Source organism: Betta splendens, chromosome 3 (genome assembly GCF_900634795.4).
Source record: "Betta splendens chromosome 3, fBetSpl5.4, whole genome shotgun sequence".
NCBI classification, from domain to species: Eukaryota; Metazoa; Chordata; class Actinopteri; order Anabantiformes; family Osphronemidae; genus Betta; species Betta splendens.
The window spans coordinates 5,963,742-5,982,832 of NC_040883.2; the positions used below are offsets into that span (position 1 = coordinate 5,963,742).

The following is a 19,091-nucleotide window of genomic DNA, read 5'->3' on the forward strand; positions in this document are numbered from 1 at the left end:
AATGCAGCACGATGCCACGTCTCCTGATTGGCGCCACAGCCGAACAAAACTCACGTGACCGCCACGAGCACATGACAGTTTGGGTGAACGTCATCATGGCTGCAACACAACAGTGAGTGAGCTTTACTGGTTTATGACTATGGCTGCAACGAATATGTATTTATTTTAGATATTTTAGTTTCTAAAATGTTTCTAGAGATATGTTGCTCCTATTTTAGCTCACGAGCGTGTTATTAAAGCAGGAAGACAAATCTGCGCAGTCAACTTTTATCTGACTTCCGTTATAAATCATTGCACGTAAATATAGCTTACGTCCTGTTTTTAAACATTATAAAAATATTATTGTTCTTAAAATTTTCGTGGCCACCATAATTATAGAGCCCTTTGTGCTAAACCAACCTTTTTGGCAGGACACAATGTTATTTTGTGTAAGATGATCACAGTGATCAGCTGTGCTCAAGGAATGACACATGATCCACAAGCTGGTTTATCTTCGACGAGAAACGTTTAAGAGCCACGCTGAACTGAACGTGTGCAGCATTTCACAGCAGGCAACAAGTAACACAGTAAAAAGTTAGAGACATAGTTTACAACCGCTTGTATTTTGTTCCTATGCCCTTTAAATCACGTGACTTCCGGGATAAATTAATGGTAAGTGCTAAGTCATGAAAACTAAATTTAAAAACAAGCAATCTGTGTGTTTTCATTGTTACTGGTAAGAGTTAAAATTTTGTAATTATTAATGTTGAAGTAAGTTATATGTATCATGTATCAAAGAGTAATGACTGTTTTGATATTGAATCCAATCCAAACTGAATTAATTTCTTCATTTGCTAGAATCACAGAAAGATCTGCTGAGATAATCCTAAAAGTTTGAAGTGTTTGCAGATTTCAGACGGCTGTGATTGGAGGCACCAGGCGCACCTTACAATATTATGTAACAGAAATAGACTTCAGATTCCCCTTACAGTAGCTTAATTAGTACCTCAGAGCGCTGAAGCAGTTATTTTTCTTCCTATCTTATCAGCAACGCTGCCAGACCTTTGAGTTGCAGGTCAGTCTGTCAGCTTTTATGTACAGTGTGTCTTCTCAAAGGCTTTAGTTCTTCCACATCTTCTGGCTCATATCTATTGATCCAATCGTGGGGGATTCACTTCAGACAAAGATAGTAACATACAGAAAAAAGAAAGAGTCTCCTCTTTGGTCAGTAGATTTACAGTATGATAACACTGAAGCCAGTAAAATATAACACGGAACCAAATAAAATTTGAGTGTAAAAATTGTGTAGGTTTAGTCCAGGTCTTCTAGTGTTACACCACTTTCAAGTTATTGTGTTTAGACAACTATTGGAGATAGTTTTAGTGCAATAATGTAGAATGTGTCAGTCCACTTTGTATGGGGAGAGTGACCAACTCAAGTTCACTGCTGACATCCAATTTCTCTGCCCCAAGAGGAAACCACAACATGTCCAGTTTCCCTAGTCACACAATAAATCAATGTCTTCCCACTGCAGCTGCTGTACATCTTGAAAATGTTATTACTCAAAATCTGTTTGTTTTTTATATACAAGGTAAAGCTTATTCAAAGTATTAGATAATATTTATTGAGGACAGGTTAATGGTGTCGTCCTGCAGCCTCTACAGGACAGTCCTAATCCAGGCCCAGAGTCCAGTGGAGTTATTCCTCCGATCACTCCTCCACCTTCAGCCTCCCTGTCATCTGTGTCCATCCTTTCAGAGCCTTCTACTGGCTGGGTAATGACACCCTGAGGGTGGCTGCTGCCCTATTTGCAGAAAACCGGAGACGCCTGTGCAAAGAGCTGAAAGCCAAAGATGGTGTGGCGCCACAGTCAGTGGTTGTGCTGCAGGGAGGAGAGCAGAAGCAGAGGTACTGCACGGACACCGACGTCCTCTTCAGGCAGGTACGTTGTCTTCCCCTCACTTGTGGAAGGAAGCTTGTATTTTTAGTCGTATCCGAGGACATTTGACTTTATTGATGTGCCAGTAGTTTGTGGTGACCTGCTGGTTTACTCAGATATTGCTGGGATCTCTCATCTTAATCTGGCGAGATCTTGCAACCCTCCTGGCCCTCACTAATGCCCTGACCGATTCTGCTCGTAGGAGTCTTTCTTCCACTGGACCTTTGGTGTAACCGAGGCCGACTGTTATGGAGCCATTGATGTGAACTCCGGAAAATCCATGCTTTTTGTTCCCAAACTGCCTGAGAGCTATGCCACTTGGATGGGAGAGTGAGTGCCGCTAATCCTCAAAGAGCCGTGTTCGCGGCCAGCGGCCGTCGCCACCTGGCGCGGAGCTGTCAGGGAGAACTAGAGTGAAGAGTTAGATCATGTTTGCATGAACTTAACTGTAAATGCAAACAAAACTCATTTAAATGTCATCACATAAAGCAGCTTTTGTCATGTACAGTTTTTTTTTTTTTGGCATCTGTACTTTTTCCTCTCCATCACTCCCTGAATACTTCCTCTCTGCTGGTGTTTTTGGTGTCTGCCATGGTCTTCATCCATCATTGTGCTGCGTCTGTCAACAGGATCTTTCCTAAAGAGCACTTCAAGGACAAGTATGCCGTAGATGAGGTGCATTACACCTGCGATGTAAGTCACAACCCGTGTGTGTGTGTGTGTGTGTGTGTGTGTGTGTGTGTGTGTGTGTGTGTGTGTGTGTGTGTGTGTGTGTGTGTGTGTGTGTGTGTGTGTGTGTGTGTGTGTGTGTGTGTGTGTGTAAAACATTTTTCATCGTAGCAACTACAGGCAGGTGAGAACATTAGAGCCTTCACAGCTATTTTAAAGGTGAAAGTCATCATTCATTCGAACCTGTGAGCAAACAATGACATTTTTGTCACCAGGTAGAAGGACCAGTGTTATTATTTGGACTTTGGGCACATGCATCCATTTTTATTCAAACCTGCAGGAGGTGTTGATGCCATGAATGGCTGTTCTGGGCAAATTGGGCTTTGTTATTACAAAGCACGTAGCGCGTCACAAGCATATTAACCTGATGTAACAGCGGCGTTCATTTTATGTTTGTTTGTCTGCGCCTCTCGTCTCCATTTTATAAATGTAATTTAAAACAAACAGTTTTTCAGGCTGCCTATAATTGCGTATTCAGGTTGTGTATGCAGTCATGGATACTGTTTGACAGTATCAGATTCCCAGGGGAGCTTTGATGGCAGCCATCAAATCCTAAGCCGTTTTGGAAACGTGCACATTTACTAATCTAATATATTATAACAGCTTTCACTGGCCATCAAATCACTCATATGTTCCACAGATGAAAAGACTCATACAGTACTTTTACTTTTCCATTTCTATATTCATACTAAAACCAAGTGATGACTCATTTTGCTCCTCCAATTCCAAATGTTTTCACATCTCCACACCTGCCTGAGGTGTCAGATTTGCTAATTATGCACAGGTTGAGGTGCAAATTATCACTTCAACAAACAGCCAATTCTTCAATGAAGCAATGGCAGCGCAACTATATAATATTAGAAAACTGTAATTTATGCAGTAGTTGTTTGCTTTGTGCCATGTAGTCAGACAAAGAAGCCTTTTGCAGGTGTTTAGAATTCAGACGGCATAAAGAGGAACAGCGTTTGTGTTTTCCTAGCAGAAGCCGGGCTTAACACCTGGAACATTGTCTGTGTTTTAAATAAGCAAGCGGCCTGATGTTGCAGTAGTTTTAAGTATGTGCTTGTTTGTATCATCACGGATCGTCTGTGGGTTTATCTCTAATATTTGGAGTATGTAGGTGTCAGTAGCGGGTCACAGTACAGTAATCTGGTGAAAATCTTTGTTTGTTTTTGTTAAATCCATTTATTTAAAGCCATGCCTTTTACTGATGATGACATCCTGGTGTTTTCCTATTTAGTTTATTGTCTCTTAAAGCAGTTTTATAAGTTTTATACAGTTCATTTCAACCCTGGCTGTTGCGCTAGAGTCTAATTTAGATTTTTGGGACATTCTTTTACTCTGCTGAGACAGCACAGCAAACGTTGTGGGATAATTATAAAACCTATTCTTAAATATCAGCCAGTGTCTGCGAGCACTGAGTCAGGTTCCTGTTATCTGACATTTAGGCTGTTTGGCAGTAGGTGTAATAAAGCCGCTTGAGGTTTGTCATTCAGTTTTGCTGCGGAGGACCACGTACTGTACCCACGATGGCTCCTGCTGGTGTGACCTTTATTCTGCAGCGTGACAGTAGCAGAGAACTGCCGCTTGCCGTCTCTGCGGCTCAACTGTGCATCTCGCTCCTCTAATTACTCTGCGTCTGCTTCTCTGCAGATTGTGGACGTGCTGTCCAACCTGAGACCAGCGGTTCTGCTAACTCTGGTGCGAAATAACTTTTTTCAGATCAAAAGGCATCATCTACCTGAATATAAATACATATAATACACTATATAGTAGTAGTCGTATAATTTTTGTGTGTTGTTGTTTCTCTGCAGCGAGGACAGAATACCGATAGTGGGAGCATCTGCCGTGAAGCTTCCTTTGAAGGAATTAGTGGGTATGTTAAATTGGCATCAATTTGAATTAACATCATTATACTTTGTAAGCTTTTTTTTTTTTTAACTAAGGATACAACAGAACAACATGCATACAGATCGTTTCTTAGTAACCTAATTCAACTAGGGTAATCTTCTTATCAGTGTCAGGGCAGCGTTACTGCTGTTTGGAGCTCTGCTCTTTGTTCTCGTTTTAACCACATGCACCTTATTATCTGCTTTATACTCTGACCCTGAAGTGCTTTAATAAAAGAAACTTGGTTCAAAGGTAGATTAAAAATTTATTTCTGTTTCTTGTTACTTATCAGTTTTCAAGTAAACAACACTCTCCTGCACCCAGTCATTGTGGAATGGTGAGTAAATCAATTTACTTTTTGTAGTATAACTCAGAAAGTCAGTTGGAGGTGAGATTATTGTTGTAGCTCTTTGAGTTTCTTTAGCCAAATTGTGCCATTTTTTAAAATGACAAACCTCTGCAATGACGCCCGCCCACTCAAGTGATTCTGGGTGTGCAATTAGGAATCTGGCCTTGTCTTCAGTTGTTTTTTTTTTCCCCCCTCCGCTCTTAGAATCAGGAGCCAGTCTGCACACATCTAATGGACTTCGTGCTTTCCTGCTTGTCCTTGGCATTAGAGTCTGAATTGACATTTTGTGAAATAAAGAGGAATGCTTTTCAGGCACACCTCCTAGGGAGAAACACTTGATTGAACTTCCCTGCCCCCTCTTCTCTCTAGAGCTCACGGGGCTGTTTAGTTAATAGGCTTTTTAATGTAAACCATTATTAGTGTCATTATTGGCCACCACTGTGATGAGTTATTTATTTGGCTCTAGTAATAATAGTCTCAGTGTGTCTTTGTCTCAAGGAAGTTCCATTGAGTAAAAGGCAAGGAGTATTTTAATAAAAAATAGAGGAAACAGAAGAATACACAGACCAAAACCTTTAAAACCTAAGGCAATAAACAAAACAAAAAAAAAAAAAAACAGGAGGGAAAATCTATAACTCCAAACAGGACTCCACAGAACATCCTACCAGGAACACAAAGACCATGGCTACTTTAAATACATGGCACTGTGGCCAAAGAGTCCAACCAAAGCTAACATTTACAGGCACATTCAATTAATAAAATCCATTAAGCTTTTCATAAAAGCCAGTTCGAAACAAACTCAAATAATCGTCCATGAAGCGGAAAATTGTTCTTAACTACTTCCTACTCAAGTGTTTTATAAATGAGACCGTTCCAAGCTGTAGCAAACCATAAAGTCATCAGAGTTCAGACAACAAAACGTGACTTCATCTACAGTATGCATTAAAACCTATAGCATGGCTGCTGACTTTTAAAAGATCAGGAAGAGGGTGTGGCTAGATGCATGGGGGCGTGGCTAGAGAGAGATCAGCAGAGAAACCTTTTAAAGCTCAGATTTAAAATCAAGACCATGCGCACAGATTTCCCACTGGCATCTGAGGACGGGGAGATCTTTGTTTCTGCCAATCAGATTCTAAAAATGTGAAGCGTCTCCAATAAATGCAGTAAATAGAACGAGGATCCCTGGAGTCAGAGAGGGCAGAGAATATTTGTATTATTTAACAGTTTACAGAAACCTTCAACAGTGCAACTGGACATCATTAAGATAAGAGTACAGTATGTACTGTAGTATGACTGGAAGACAAATATACCATACCAAGCATTGCATTGAAAACTAAAACGACAGTCTGACTGATGGACAAAAATGTAAAAAATATACCGAGTCACCAAACACACCACAGTGTGACAGTGGAGTATGAATCTGTATTTGTTGTCTCTACATTGCTTGTTCTGGAGACTGGCAGCGTATTGATAGAGACAGAACTGGCTTCTCACTCCTCGCTGTCTTGTTTGTGTGTGTCTGCAGCCGCCTGATTAAGACTGATATGGAGCTGGAGGTTCTGCGCTACACCAACAGGATCTCCAGTGAAGCTCACAAAGAGGCGAGACTCTCCTCACTTAGACAGGCCCTGTGCAAGTGTATTCACACAACGAAAGAGCACAATAGGCGGGAACCAGGCAGATCATGGCGAGTGTAGAAAGGAATCGGCCCCTTTGAATTAAGCAGGGCCGATTTAGGCAACATGTCAGACAGTAATACATAAAGTTTGAAACATTCGCCTCAAAGTCGGTACCGTGTCGCTAACCACATCTCTGTGGCGTGAAAATCAATTTGGCAGTCAGCTGTGATCACCTGTGGTTATTTTGATTAGCTCGACACGGCGAGAGCTTTCCTGGAGCATTCCAGTCCCTGGTAGCGCAACAGATGCAAACAATGGGCTGCCTGGCAAAGCCCTGTCCACAGATCTGGGGTATGAAGTCAGACCGCCACGAATCAGGGGGTGGATGCAAACATTTACCACTGGAATCACAGTGGAGTCTATTAAAGGCGTGGACTTCACTCCAGACTAGATGAAAGAGCCACTAGGAGACAAGAAGATTGTAATTAAAGGAAAAGGTGTTTTACAAGGAGGTGATTCTTCTTTGAACCCAGTGATACTGATATTGTACGTTTATAACTCCTGGGTCTTGTTGCATTGTGGGTACTAGCGCTGAGAAAATCCAGCTGGAAGAGGAACTCTTATTCAATGATAGATGTTTTTTTTAAAGCTTTCTATTTTGATTTCAGGCTGCAAACGCAGCAGAATGTGGTCCATTTAAGAGGGATGATTATTTTCCCCACTCACTGTAGATATCGCTTTTCTAGCTTACTGCTACTTAAAGCCTTCTCATTCCCCCGTTGGCACACAGAGCATGGACCCACGGCGGCGCTGCTATGCAGCTGGCCGGACTCACCTGGGGTTTGGTGTGGTCTGTTCCTCTCAATCACGCGTGCATCCTTCTAGTTGTACGTTTTAAAGGCATGTTGGCGCCACCCGTTTTTGGAGGTTGGCTTTGCTGCACCCTATAGATGTGTAGTAAAAATAGAAGCGGTTTCCCCAGGTGAGCGAGCGCTTGAGGCCTCTTTCACAAACTACTGAACTCTTTACGCCGACTCTGCATAAATCCCGCAGACTGTGCATCAGGTAATAAGTCAAAATTTATTACAGTGAACGTGGAGACGACACGTGAAGTGCAGAGGCAATTTAATATTTTGTTTAGTGGCTTTGCATGTGTTTGAGTTACTGCGCCAACAGGTAAAGCATCTGATGGTTCTGGAAGTTTTCACTGCAGTGGCTTTTATGCTTTCTAATTTAATAATAATCTAAATACTTAAAAGCTTCTTTTTTCCCTGTAGGTGATGAAAAATGTGAAGCCTGGAAAAAAAGAATATGAAATGGAGAGGTAAGTGCTGTACTTTACCTATTGATCCTATAAGCACAGTGTTCACTGTATATCGGGCTTGTTAATGTCTTACAGTTTGCTCATGGCCATAATAGTGGCAAAATATCATTAATGGATTTAGGAAAACCTTAAATTTCACACTTTTCATATCATATAATGTCAGAACAGCTCTCAGTTAGAAGGTCTCATTAACACCTGTACAACAGATCCTGCAGATCTAAAGTTCTATACAGTATGTGACTGTGATAGATACGACGAGGGCAGTGGAGGTCCTGTGTCTAACTGCTTAATTCTTGTGCCCTACGTTGCTTTCTCTTCCTGTTTGCCCTTGCAGCCTCTTCCAGCACTACTGCTACACCAGAGGAGGCATGCGCCACACCTCCTACAGCTGTATCTGTGGAACGTAAGGCTTCATGCATGGTTTGAAATCTCACGTTGTTTTAATAGTGGGCACACGTGTGATCTTCACATCAGTTACCAGGCTAAATTGTGTATTTAAATTGTTTCCTATAATTATGTGTGCGACATCAGGGGCCACAACTCCTCTGTGCTCCACTATGGCCATGCTGGGGCTCCTAATGACAAGACTATTGCAGATGGAGACATGTGGTGAGTAGCTGTCACTAGGTTTCATATCCAACCTCCTCAGTTACTACACCGCCACTCTTTTACAAATGCTACAGTTTTACCTAAAGGTGGAGCTATTGCATCATTGTCAGACCATCTGTGCGTGAGCCCGTTCTGCTCTTTGTGTCCTGCAGCCTCTTTGACATGGGTGGAGAGTATTACTGCTACAGTTCAGACATCACCTGCTCCTTCCCAGCTAACGGAAAGTTCACTCCAGATCAGAAGGCCATCTACGAGGCTGTCCTCAAGTCCTCCAGAACTGTCATGGCTGCCATCAAACCAGGCAATTGTCTTTTTAATTAAGTTACAGGCTTCAATTCATGGACCTACAATATGGAATTAGAAAATGTAATACGATGTAAACAGTGTGACTGAGCAAATTGTAAAAAGGGTTTTGACAGGCATGCCTACATGAATTTAAAGTTTAAATATCTTTAATATTGACAATAACCTCTTGTGTTTAAGGTGTGAAGTGGCCTGATATGCACCGTCTGGCTGACCAGGTTCACCTGGAGGAGCTGGTGAAGATTGGGATCCTGCAGGGCAGCGTGGCAGACATGGAGAAGGTCCATCTCGGCTCGGTCTTCATGCCCCATGGCCTGGGACACCTGCTGGGCATCGACGTGCACGATGTGGGAGGCTACCCTGAGGTGGGAGCAAAAGACATCCCCCAGTTGTTAGTGTTAGAACTGTGTAGACTTCTTCTGTTAGTCCAAATGTGTCATTAGTTTTAATATTGGGATGTAACGTGCAGGGGATTCAACGCATCGATGAGCCTGGACTGAAGAGTCTACGGATGGGACGCCTCGTGCAGGAGAGGATGGTCCTCACTGTGGAGCCTGGCATATACTTCATCAACCACCTGCTGGACCAGGCCTTGGCCAACCCGGCCCAGAGCTGCTTCATCAACAACCAAGTGCTGGCTCGCTTCCGCGGCTTCGGAGGGGTCAGTGTGACACCGCTGTTAAACGTGTTTGTTGGGATGGAGTCTTCAGACAGGTGGTAGAAATCAGCCCGGTTATAATAAGAATGGAGCATGAGAGTATCTACAGACTGCATAAACGTCTATTCTGTGGCTGTTGTAGCACATGAATCATTCTTCATGTCTTTTTTTTAACATGCTTACTGAAGCGCGTCCCGACTGTGTGCAGGTTCGCATCGAAGACGACATCGCTGTGACGGCAGACGGCGTAGAGCTGCTGACCTGCGTCCCTCGCACCGTGGAGGAGATCGAGGCTTTCATGGCAAACTCTGAGAAAACCTTCAGCCCCGTCGTCAGCAGCGAGAAACTCTAAATGATGTCTCTCAAAAAAAAAAAATCAACATCATCATTTAGCACAGATTAAAAACATACGCATTGATCAAGTGAAATGACTTTTCTCTACATCCGTCACCTTCATGGCCTGCGGAACCACATATAATCAAGAATAATTAAACAGAGCTGACACGAGACATGAAAGAAGCAAATGACTTGACTGTGTTGATACAGATTTTATAATAGCTGGAGCTTTGTGGTCATTTTTAAATCACTTTAAGGGACAGTCTCTACCTTAATACACCAAATGTAGTGATTTCTGTGCCTCCTGACTTTTTTACTCAACTTTGTAAAGTGACATTAAATAAACAGCTTAATTTGCATCAACTGGCTTCAGCTTTGTGTTGGTTTGCTTCTTGTAGTTGTGTTTCTAAACCTACAGTACAGTTTACAGGTGGACATGGCTGTACAGCTTTTTTGTTTATTTTCTAATGTAAGTGATTCGTTTTCACAAGGTCACGTTTTGAAAAATCACTCTTTACATTTTACTCTTTACATTTCTATGCCTATATTTATACTGAATCCACCCCGTGACTCATTCTGATGTTTTCACATCTCCACACCTGCCTGAGGTGTTAGATTTGCTAATTATTCACAGGTTGAGGTGCAAATTATCACTTCAACAAACAGCCAATTCTTCATTGAAGCAATAGCAGCTTAACTGTATAATTTTAGAAAACAGTAATTTAAATTATAATAGTCTCAGCAGTAGTTTGCCACCTGCCATGTAGTCAGATGAAGAAGCCTTTTTGCAGGTGTTTAGCATTCAGACGGCAGCGGTGCCACAAAAAAGAACAATATTTATTTTTTTAACAGAAGCAGATGATGGACATTTGAGCCATGTCTGTAATTTGAATAACCTGAAAAACGATGGAAAGTCAACGGGAGCCATGGCAGGTCCAACCATGTGGAAGAAGAAACCAGTCAGTGAGCAGTTAATAAAGTTGATACTGGAGCTCTACAGGTTGATCAGTGATGAACAATCGAACTTTGAAAACACATTTCTGAACCAGATTTGCTTCAGCTTGATGCCCGGTTGTGTTATTGTTGTCCCTGAACTATATATGATCATGATATGAAAGGCTGGCCTCATGTGAGCCATCTATAGAGCTGCGTGTATCAGATTTGTAATGTTTACATTGGCGCCATCACGTGGTTAATATTAGGAATTACACTCTTGGGCAACGGCCTGATTTAGTTACAGTATCAGATAGTGAACTAAATGTTAAGACTTTTATATTCTAAAGATTCTAGATATATCATAGACAAATTAAATGACTTTGATTATAATAAAAGTTTATTTTTTATTGTTTGTTTCCCTTTTTGATCAGTCAAGCTTGTTCTGTTGCCGCTGCTGCACTAATGAAGCGTTGCATCAGACCTTGAGCTCATGTGTCTGTGGATTACGAGGCTTTCGGTTGCCAGCCTACAACGTCATTACCAAGACTTTTGGGACATTGTTGCTAATCATGCTCTGGCCTTTGAGTACTAAAGGCCAAGTATAATGAGGATTTACTGGGGATTAATTGCTTGTGGCTACCTGGTATTTTCCTCCTCAAAGAGGGCGCTTAGTGAATATGCACATCATTATCATAAAGGGGCGATATCCACAGCATGTTTTGTAGCAAAATGACAAAGGATGGATGGAAGCTGCATTTAAAAACGTTCTTTCACTCTTTAACAATAGTGGGAATAACTGTCATCTAGAGCAGCGCTGCTGGGGCATCCTGTGGTTTATGTCGTCCATAACAGAGGGAAACTCAATGCAGAAGTGAGAATAGAATACAAAAAAAGTAGTTCAGCATGAGGACAGTACAGAGCATCTGAACTCTGAACACAGTCTAAGGTTACACACATCCATCCATCTTCCTAACAGCAGGGGGTTTGGAGCCTATCCCAGCTGCACACAGTCGACGGGTCATCAGTCCATCACCAGGCCACACACTGAGTCAGGCCAGTTAACCCGCGTGCCAGCAGTGAAACCTCCTGTCTGCTTATTTACTGCATTCACTGCATTATCGCCATTGTCCTCTGAATAGATGACAAAGCCGCTGGAATGCGTACAGTCAGTACTTTTCTTTACTACCAGAAAACATCACAAACGTGTACCGAAAATCAGTTGCTGAACACTAAGAATCTAAAATAACATAAACAGTTGCAGCTGTGAGTCCAAAAGTAAAGTAAATAGCGGACGTTCTCGTATTTTTGTCCCACTTTTCTCGATAGCTTAAGAAAAAGCAAGAATCATGAAGTCCTTGCTTGTATACGTGAGTCATTCAACTCAATGCACATTGTACAGTACTCACAGATCTGAGGTATGTTTATAGAGCTTGAATGGAACCGATAAAACCAATAACACATATGTAGCATTAAACAACATTTACTATTGCTGTGATTTTCATACTGTAAAGTATTTACAGTATATCAATACTTGTGAGATACTGTCGTGATTTGAGTTATTAATTTTCTCACTTTAAAAGCACCCAAACACATTGGGTCATCAGACCATCTGCCTCCACAACCTGCCACAAAAGGTTCAGGCTGTGATTGGTGGAGAGGGAGGTGAGGTGGGGGTGAGGAGGGGGGGGCACAAATAAATAAAGAGGGATTTTTTTTTATCAGTTCATGAAAGGAGTGTGTGACAAACTATTTAAGATCTGTTTCATTCACTCATACGTACATACTGTATATACACATTTCATTTACACACTATTGCAGGTAAAGAAAATCAGGTGGTTTTGAAAATCAGTCAAAACATCGTTTGGACGATTTTAAACTACAAATAAAGGAGCTGGTGCTTGTTAATCTGTCACAGTGGGTAATTAATGGGGTTATTTACTGTGTCTTTGGTCAACAAAGTGGTAAATACTATAGTTCATGACAGGTGAGGCGGCACCGTCTCCATCACGCCACACGAGCACCACAGTAGGAGAATATGTACAGTGAACGGGTGCTCTTCTGTTCTGGGGTGATTGACTTCTACAGCTGGAAACTGCTCCCCCTCAGGATGAAGTATTAAAGTTCATGGTGGTTATATTCCATGAAATGTCTTGGGTCTCTCCACACCAGGGAAGCGTCTGTCCAGTCACTGGGCTCCTGAGCTCCGCTGGTCTTAGCTGGGCCTCGCTCCCATCTGCTGTCTATGAATGACTCCAGAGAAGCGTTCTGTCCTCCGTTATTTTCCCAGGGTCCACGGGGCCAGCGTGCCGGGTCTGGACAGCTGGTGGCGTGCTGGTGCTGGTGGTGGTGTCGGGGCGCTAGCTGCGGCCGCGGCGGGTCGGGTGTCTGTGGGCGGCCCGCGAGCACGAGGCGCAGCAGCTGGTCTTGTAGTAGTCGTAGACGCAGAGACGGGCCTGGACCACCACGTTGCAGTTGAAGTACTTGTCTCTGCAGCTCTCATCTGCAACATAAAGACAGAACGGGCGTCAACCCCGCGTCACTCACGCCCCGGGTGAAGGGCGGTGCTGCCGACCCACCGACGTGGGGCGCGCAGGGCTCGGGGCGACAGGGCTCCTTCTCCGCCGGTCTCGTCCGCTCGTCGCAGGCCTCGCTGGGGAGCATGTCGTCGGACAGGCAGCGCACCTCGCGCACACGGAAGCCGCCCTCACACGTCTTCGAGCACTGGGAAACAGGAGCCGGACGCAGGGTCATACATGTGATACCGGTTGCTGTATTCTAACACACCTCCACGGCCGACTCACAGCGCTCCAGTCCGTGTGGTACCACTTGGCCCCACAGGCCTTGAGCCTGCAGCTCTGCTGGCCGAGGGGCCGCTCCAGGGACGAGCACTCGTACGGCGGCACCACGGCGAAGCCCTCGTCCGACCTCATCAGACACACCACGGGCCTCTGCTGGCTGCCGGCGCCGCACTCTGCGGAGCACTGGGACACAGCGCGGGTTCAGGCTCAGCGGAGCGGGGGCGGCGCAGAATCGGGGGGAGGGGGGAGCGCCTCATACCTGGCTCCAGGGCCCCGTGAACCACTCCAGGCGCTTGTCGCAGGGGCCATTGTTGCAGACCAGGGAGTCGGCGGGCCGCTCGCTGCCGCAGCCCTCCAGGGGCAGGCTGCTGACGTGGCTGACCAGGCAGAGGACGCCGCGGGTCCGGACGCCCATGCCGCACTCAGCAGAACACTGGGGAGCAGAGTTAGAAAGGATCTGTTGTTGTTCGTGATGCCGTCATCCACTCAGCTCTCTCACAGATGAGTGATCAGCACCATTTCATTTTAAGAATCTATACGGTGTCTTTTTCTGAAGCTCTACAGTTATTTGTGTAGGTGGAATAAAGGTTGACGCTGACACCCACTCTGTTGCCCCACTCGGTGTAGAACCAGCTCTTGGCGCAGGCTCCCATGTCGCAGTTCTCCACGTCCACGGGTCGCAGGTTCATGTTGCACTCCTCGTCGGGAACAAAGTCGCCCACGTTGCTGACACAGCGCACCTCCCGCGACCTCTGACCCAGCCCGCATGGCACCGAGCACTGCGGAGGCAAACGGGCTTTTATTTGCTACGGCACGCGGCTCCTTCGCCTGTTTGCTGCTGAGAGCTTCACGGCGCGTCGCTGAGCAGAGGAGTCGGGACTCACGGCCGTCCACTCGGAGCGGATCTGCCACTCGCTGCAGATCTTCAGCTGGCACGTGCCGGCCGTCTCGGGCCGCTCCAGGTGTCGGCAGCGGCTCACGTGGACGTTGAGGGTGCGGTTGGCGTAAACCTGGCGACACAGGACCTGCCGATGCTGCAGGCCCAGCCCGCACGTCTTGCTGCACTCTGACCACTCTCCGATGTCCCAGCTGCTCGAGTGGAAATAAAGAGCCTGGCGTTGAACATACTGCACTTACTAAATGGTTTCTATGGTAACTACTGATTTCTAAATGCGTTCTGTCTCTTGAGAAACCGTAAAGGCTTTGGTTCGTTTATTTCTGCCTTTAAAAACAGTTCAGTATGAAAGTAAAATACTTAAGACAAACAGAAACAGCACAAACAGAAGCTTCCTCTCACAATGTGGGGCACGGCTGCAGGTTGCAGGCCTCTTCCACGGGACTCGGCCGGCTGCCGCCGTCGCACAGAGCCTCCGACACCTGGACGCGGCTCAGACGGTGGACGCAGTGAAAGACGGAGAACCTGAATCCTTCAAGGGCAGATGTTCGTTTTAAACACTGGGTTCCAGATCAGTATCAAAAAACAAACCGCGAAACAGCTGGTTCGAGAAGAACGGCAGTCATTTTGAATCTTGATTTATGTATTCATTTAATTAAAGTCCCATTTAGACTGCGAGTGTCCCTGCATCCTCCACCAACAGCACCAACTCCATACCTTTACCACACGAGGCACTGCAATCTGTGGCGCCAGCCAGTTTCCAGTTGTAGTCTCTCTCACGCCTGGGAGGCTGTGCGATGGGCACCTGGTTTTCAGGGACAGGGGGAGAGAACCTCCCCCCACCTGGGGTGTTGAACGTTTCCTGGTGGGTGTTGCCGTGATGCTCGTATCCATCCTCGCCATTCACAGTGTTCTCTAGAATGAATAAAGAATAAAGGTCAATACTGTGTAATGCACTGCTCTCTGTACTGATGCTTAATGTGATAGTGACTGTAAATTGATAATTGCGTGTATATAAGCATTGCAAAATCTGACAAAGTTAAGCAAACCACCCTCTGGTCTGTGGTTTGGTTGCTGAGGCCCAACCGGTTTCCCCGTCGGGAGAATGTATTCGTAATGAACACCAGGGTTTGTCTGCTGGAAGATCATCTGAGGGAAAGTAGATGAGACTCTGTCAACAATACAGAAATAATACTCTTCAACTTCAAATATTTGCCCTTTCAAAATTTGATATCTGCTCTGGAAACTCCAGGCCAGATTCTTGGGAGAGTCACTGTATTCTTCCTCTTGAGCTGATCACTTGCAGTACGGTACTTACATAAACATCCAGGATCTCATTAGTCGGCCCGTCGGCGAGTAAGGACTCCCCAGCTGTGCTTCTAATTTCGTTGGGGCGACGGTAGGTGAACATGGTGCCCCCCCCCTCGTACTTCCCTGGTCGGTCAATAGCCCAGTTTCCATTAATGATGGATCGTCCGGATCGGCTCCGGAGAGCTGGTAGGGACAGAGAGCGCAACCTGACAGCTCTGATCTCAGACCAAAAGATGCGGCTTCATGCAAAACTATTCACACACAGCAAGGACTGCGGTGGATGAAACAAAACCAGTGACACCGTCTTTCTTCACCCATTTAGTAATTACTGCATAACTGAATACTGTCAGATGTACTTTCTGGGAAATCCCTTCATGGGTGGTTTTGTGCTGGCAAATATTTCATGCAAATCCTGAAACGAAATCTTCTAGAATGTGTTCCCACTGAATTGATGAATTAAGTAGAAGAGGCCATTAGAAAAGCATTAGAAGTGTAACATTAGACGGGCTGCTTGGTAAAAAGCACTATTAGAAAGAACAGAGGCCTATTGATGGCGGGTGGAGGACGCGGCGAGGATCCTGCTAAAGTGCTGCTCCTCACTTCGTACCATCTCATCTAATGTTGTTTGCTGATTTTATATGAGCAACACGAGCCTGTGTGTGTGTGTGTAAGTGTGTGTGTGTGCGTGCGCGTGCGTGCGTGCGCGCGTGCTCCACTTCCAACCACTGCTCGAGGGATAGAGATTATGCATTTAGTTAGTTAGAATCATGGAAACAAGCTAAAGGAAGAATTATGTCAATTTGGTCGGGTTCCTTTGACAAGAAAGAAGTAGGAGAAGAAGCAGGCTGGTTCTTTGGTAGCATTCCCCATCGTAATTAAAGAGGATGGCGAGGCCGAGCTCGTCCAAGGGAAGGAGGACGGGGTTGCTCCCCTCTTCCCATCAGCCGACCGCCGAGCTGAGGCATGGCTCTCATTAAACAATGTCTGACATTCCAACAGCCACTTCTGAATATAACCCACTACTGTGTCTCATTGTTGCACATGTATAAAGACATTAATTATCGGTGCCTCAGAGGCTCCAGTGAAGGAGGTACAGTAGTGCGGTCTGCGAGGCCGAGGAGGTAGAGTTACACCAACTCATGGTAATTCTGTGTGTACGTGGAGCTAACATTACTGTATAATAGACGCAGAAAACACAGACTGCAGCCGTAATGACAATGTTTCCCCACCTAGGTAGCTCTGACTCTTGACCATCTCTGTCACGTTGATCATGGTGGCTCCTTCCGGGATCTCCACTATCTTGTGATAGCCCACCTTGGACAGACTGTGCGTGAAGACTCCGGAGACCAGTCTGCAGGTGGAGTTGTCTCCCCCACACACGCCGCACTGGTCCATTGCCTCGCTTGAGCCCAGATACTCATCGCAGCCTGGACTCTATGACACAGAGGCGCGAATGGAGTGAAGCTGCAGCTTAAAGAAAGCGCTTCAGTAAAAGAGATGGTTTAAGGTTACGGCTCATGGAAGTAAAGGCATTACTTATGTTTAATAGCCAATGGAATACTTACAAAGCTACGTGTGCTTCCCACAGAGTAATGTCTAAACCATCCGAACAGAATAACTAATTAGCATCTTCCCTTCATAAATCTCTGACGTGTCACATCGGTAATAATACATTTCAGGAAGCTTGCAGATAGTAAAAATAGAACTGTTAACATCAGCGCTCTATAAATTCACTCTAACCTGCAGTAAAAGCAACTCTCTGTATGAGCAGGTGGTGGTGGTGCAGCCGAGCTCCATCAAACACGCAAACACGCTGGTCTGCGGCTCCAGCTAGGACAGCATCCAGTGAGCCCCAGAGGACCACGGTCGTCGCTAGGGAAACCAACAAAGTGGGCATTGTCGTCGGGAAGCGAGCTTGACAGAACGCTTTTCAGGGACGGGGTCACAGCCGACCACCAGGCCTTTAAGGCGGTTCTGAGGTGTCACTTGTGGGTTTCCTGACAGCAGATGAATTGTTTCTCCTCCTTAGTTCTTTTTTTTTAGCTTTAACACATGCTCACACTAATTCACAGAAAAAAAACATATGAGTAAAGGATAGAAAATGGATGTAGAGACAGAGGCCTGTGGCCACTGAGGTAGATGGAGAGTCACGCTCTTTCCCACTCGTAGCAGCTCAGTCCGGCCACTCGGGCCAAGACAAACACGGAACAGGAAATAAGCGACGAGGGAAAAGAACGGCAAACTAAGAGCGCTGAGAAAAAGCTAAACAATAATGGAATTATGCTGCAGTGCAGCATGAGGCTGAATGAAGCCATAACACGATAACATTTTAGGAAGGACTGCTGGGTTTCATGGTCTCATCGGTGAATATTAAGCAGCTCGTAAATGCATAATGCAGGTTAAAACTACTGTCCACCACGGAAAACAAATAAAAAACTTTTCTCTAAACACCAACATTCTAATCTGGGCTTGAATCATTTCCCATTTGTCAAATCTCCACGCAATGGGGCTGATTCCTCCACGTCAGTGATTTTTCCACTTTCCCCGTGGGAAACCCGTGCCATCAGGGGAAGGAAGCCGACCCGTTTTCAGAGGGACGTCTGAAAATGTCGCTGGAGCCCACGTTCATCTGGAAACGGTTACGAGTGTCTCCCGGTCACCGTAACTGCGTTGCTGAGAACAGCCTCGTCTTACAGTAAATCCTGATGGTGTGCTTCCCCACGAGACCCATCGCGCTGCAGAGGTTCTGTAACTGAACCCTGTCTCAGTTTGGCCAAAGGCACTTCTCACTGGAGATTTCGTCAACTCCCAGAAAAAAAAGAAAAAGATTCAGAATTCGATGCAGACGTCCTGAGTGACGGAGTCTGTCCTACCGAACTACGAGACCCTGCAACTGTGACCCCAGTCCTCCGTGTTAGCACTGACAGCCTGCGAGCTGTAAAATGTTAATCGCACCTCATGAAGACGATGGGTTAGGGCTCGAGTTAACCTGGACTGGAAATAAGGCTGGTGAGAGGGAAGAACAACCAGGGCAACAACTCTATGAGCTGTGATGGATCCCAATAGTGAAAGGAACGTGTAACTTAAACCTCAAACATCTACTGCATTCCTAAATAAGCCGGAAAATGAATGATGATCCTCACAGGCCCCTCGCTCCGGCTGTCGGAGTCTAACTGTAGAAAATATTTCCAGTTTGCTGTTTCACTTCAACGTGTGCAGGGGCGTCGCTTCTCTGAAATAAAGATTAAGAGGCAGCGAAAAGCCGTCTGAAGCGCTATCAGAGCGCGGCCAGTGGCGAGAATCAGACAACTGTGTCATTTCTGATACCGTCAACATGTGCAGGCGAAGACCGTCCCCCTGACAGCTCTGGCACAGGCGCTCCGCTGCCTTGCAATAACTGCGCTTTCATCCACGCA

At 45.3% G+C, this 19,091-nt stretch overlaps 2 protein-coding genes across 2 annotated transcripts in view; one reads left to right on the forward strand and one right to left on the reverse strand.

Moving 5' to 3' along the window:
• On the forward strand, window positions 1-10,098 carry pepd (peptidase D). Its single transcript, XM_029144872.2, has 15 exons — window positions 1-112; window positions 1,738-1,921; window positions 2,121-2,248; window positions 2,548-2,611; window positions 4,301-4,348; window positions 4,462-4,523; window positions 4,830-4,874; window positions 6,412-6,487; window positions 7,783-7,829; window positions 8,164-8,232; window positions 8,361-8,438; window positions 8,591-8,739; window positions 8,922-9,106; window positions 9,211-9,402; window positions 9,608-10,098. The coding sequence occupies exons 1-15, from the start codon at window positions 12-14 to the stop codon at window positions 9,749-9,751; spliced, it is 1,572 nt and encodes a 523-aa protein (XP_029000705.1). The 5' UTR covers window positions 1-11; the 3' UTR covers window positions 9,752-10,098.
• LOC114852034 (thrombospondin type-1 domain-containing protein 4-like) overlaps window positions 9,764-19,091 on the reverse strand; it is a 23,529-nt gene continuing 14,201 nt past the window's right edge. Inside the window, exons 8-18 of the mRNA XM_029144057.3 lie at window positions 16,905-17,109; window positions 15,683-15,858; window positions 15,417-15,513; window positions 15,082-15,279; window positions 14,767-14,896; window positions 14,354-14,558; window positions 14,075-14,248; window positions 13,729-13,902; window positions 13,473-13,652; window positions 13,248-13,392; window positions 9,764-13,171 (exon numbers count right to left, since the gene is read on the reverse strand). Of these exons, the coding sequence (XP_028999890.1) occupies window positions 13,029-13,171; window positions 13,248-13,392; window positions 13,473-13,652; window positions 13,729-13,902; window positions 14,075-14,248; window positions 14,354-14,558; window positions 14,767-14,896; window positions 15,082-15,279; window positions 15,417-15,513; window positions 15,683-15,858; window positions 16,905-17,109 (1,827 nt within the window). The 3' untranslated portion in view covers window positions 9,764-13,028. The remainder of the gene's footprint in view (window positions 13,172-13,247; window positions 13,393-13,472; window positions 13,653-13,728; window positions 13,903-14,074; window positions 14,249-14,353; window positions 14,559-14,766; window positions 14,897-15,081; window positions 15,280-15,416; window positions 15,514-15,682; window positions 15,859-16,904; window positions 17,110-19,091) is intronic.

What these genes read in the sequence shown, in the direction of transcription:
- pepd (XM_029144872.2), top strand. Translation starts at nt 12, where the DNA reads ATGCCACGTCTCCTGATTGGCGCCACAGCCGAACAAAACTCACGTGAC. An exon ending in AGGTGCATTACACCTGCGAT is followed by an intron (nt 2,612 to 4,300) that starts GTAAGTCACAAC and finishes GCTTCTCTGCAG; the next exon opens with ATTGTGGACGTGCTGTCCAA. An exon ending in CATGGCTGCCATCAAACCAG is followed by an intron (nt 8,740 to 8,921) that starts GCAATTGTCTTT and finishes CTTGTGTTTAAG; the next exon opens with GTGTGAAGTGGCCTGATATG.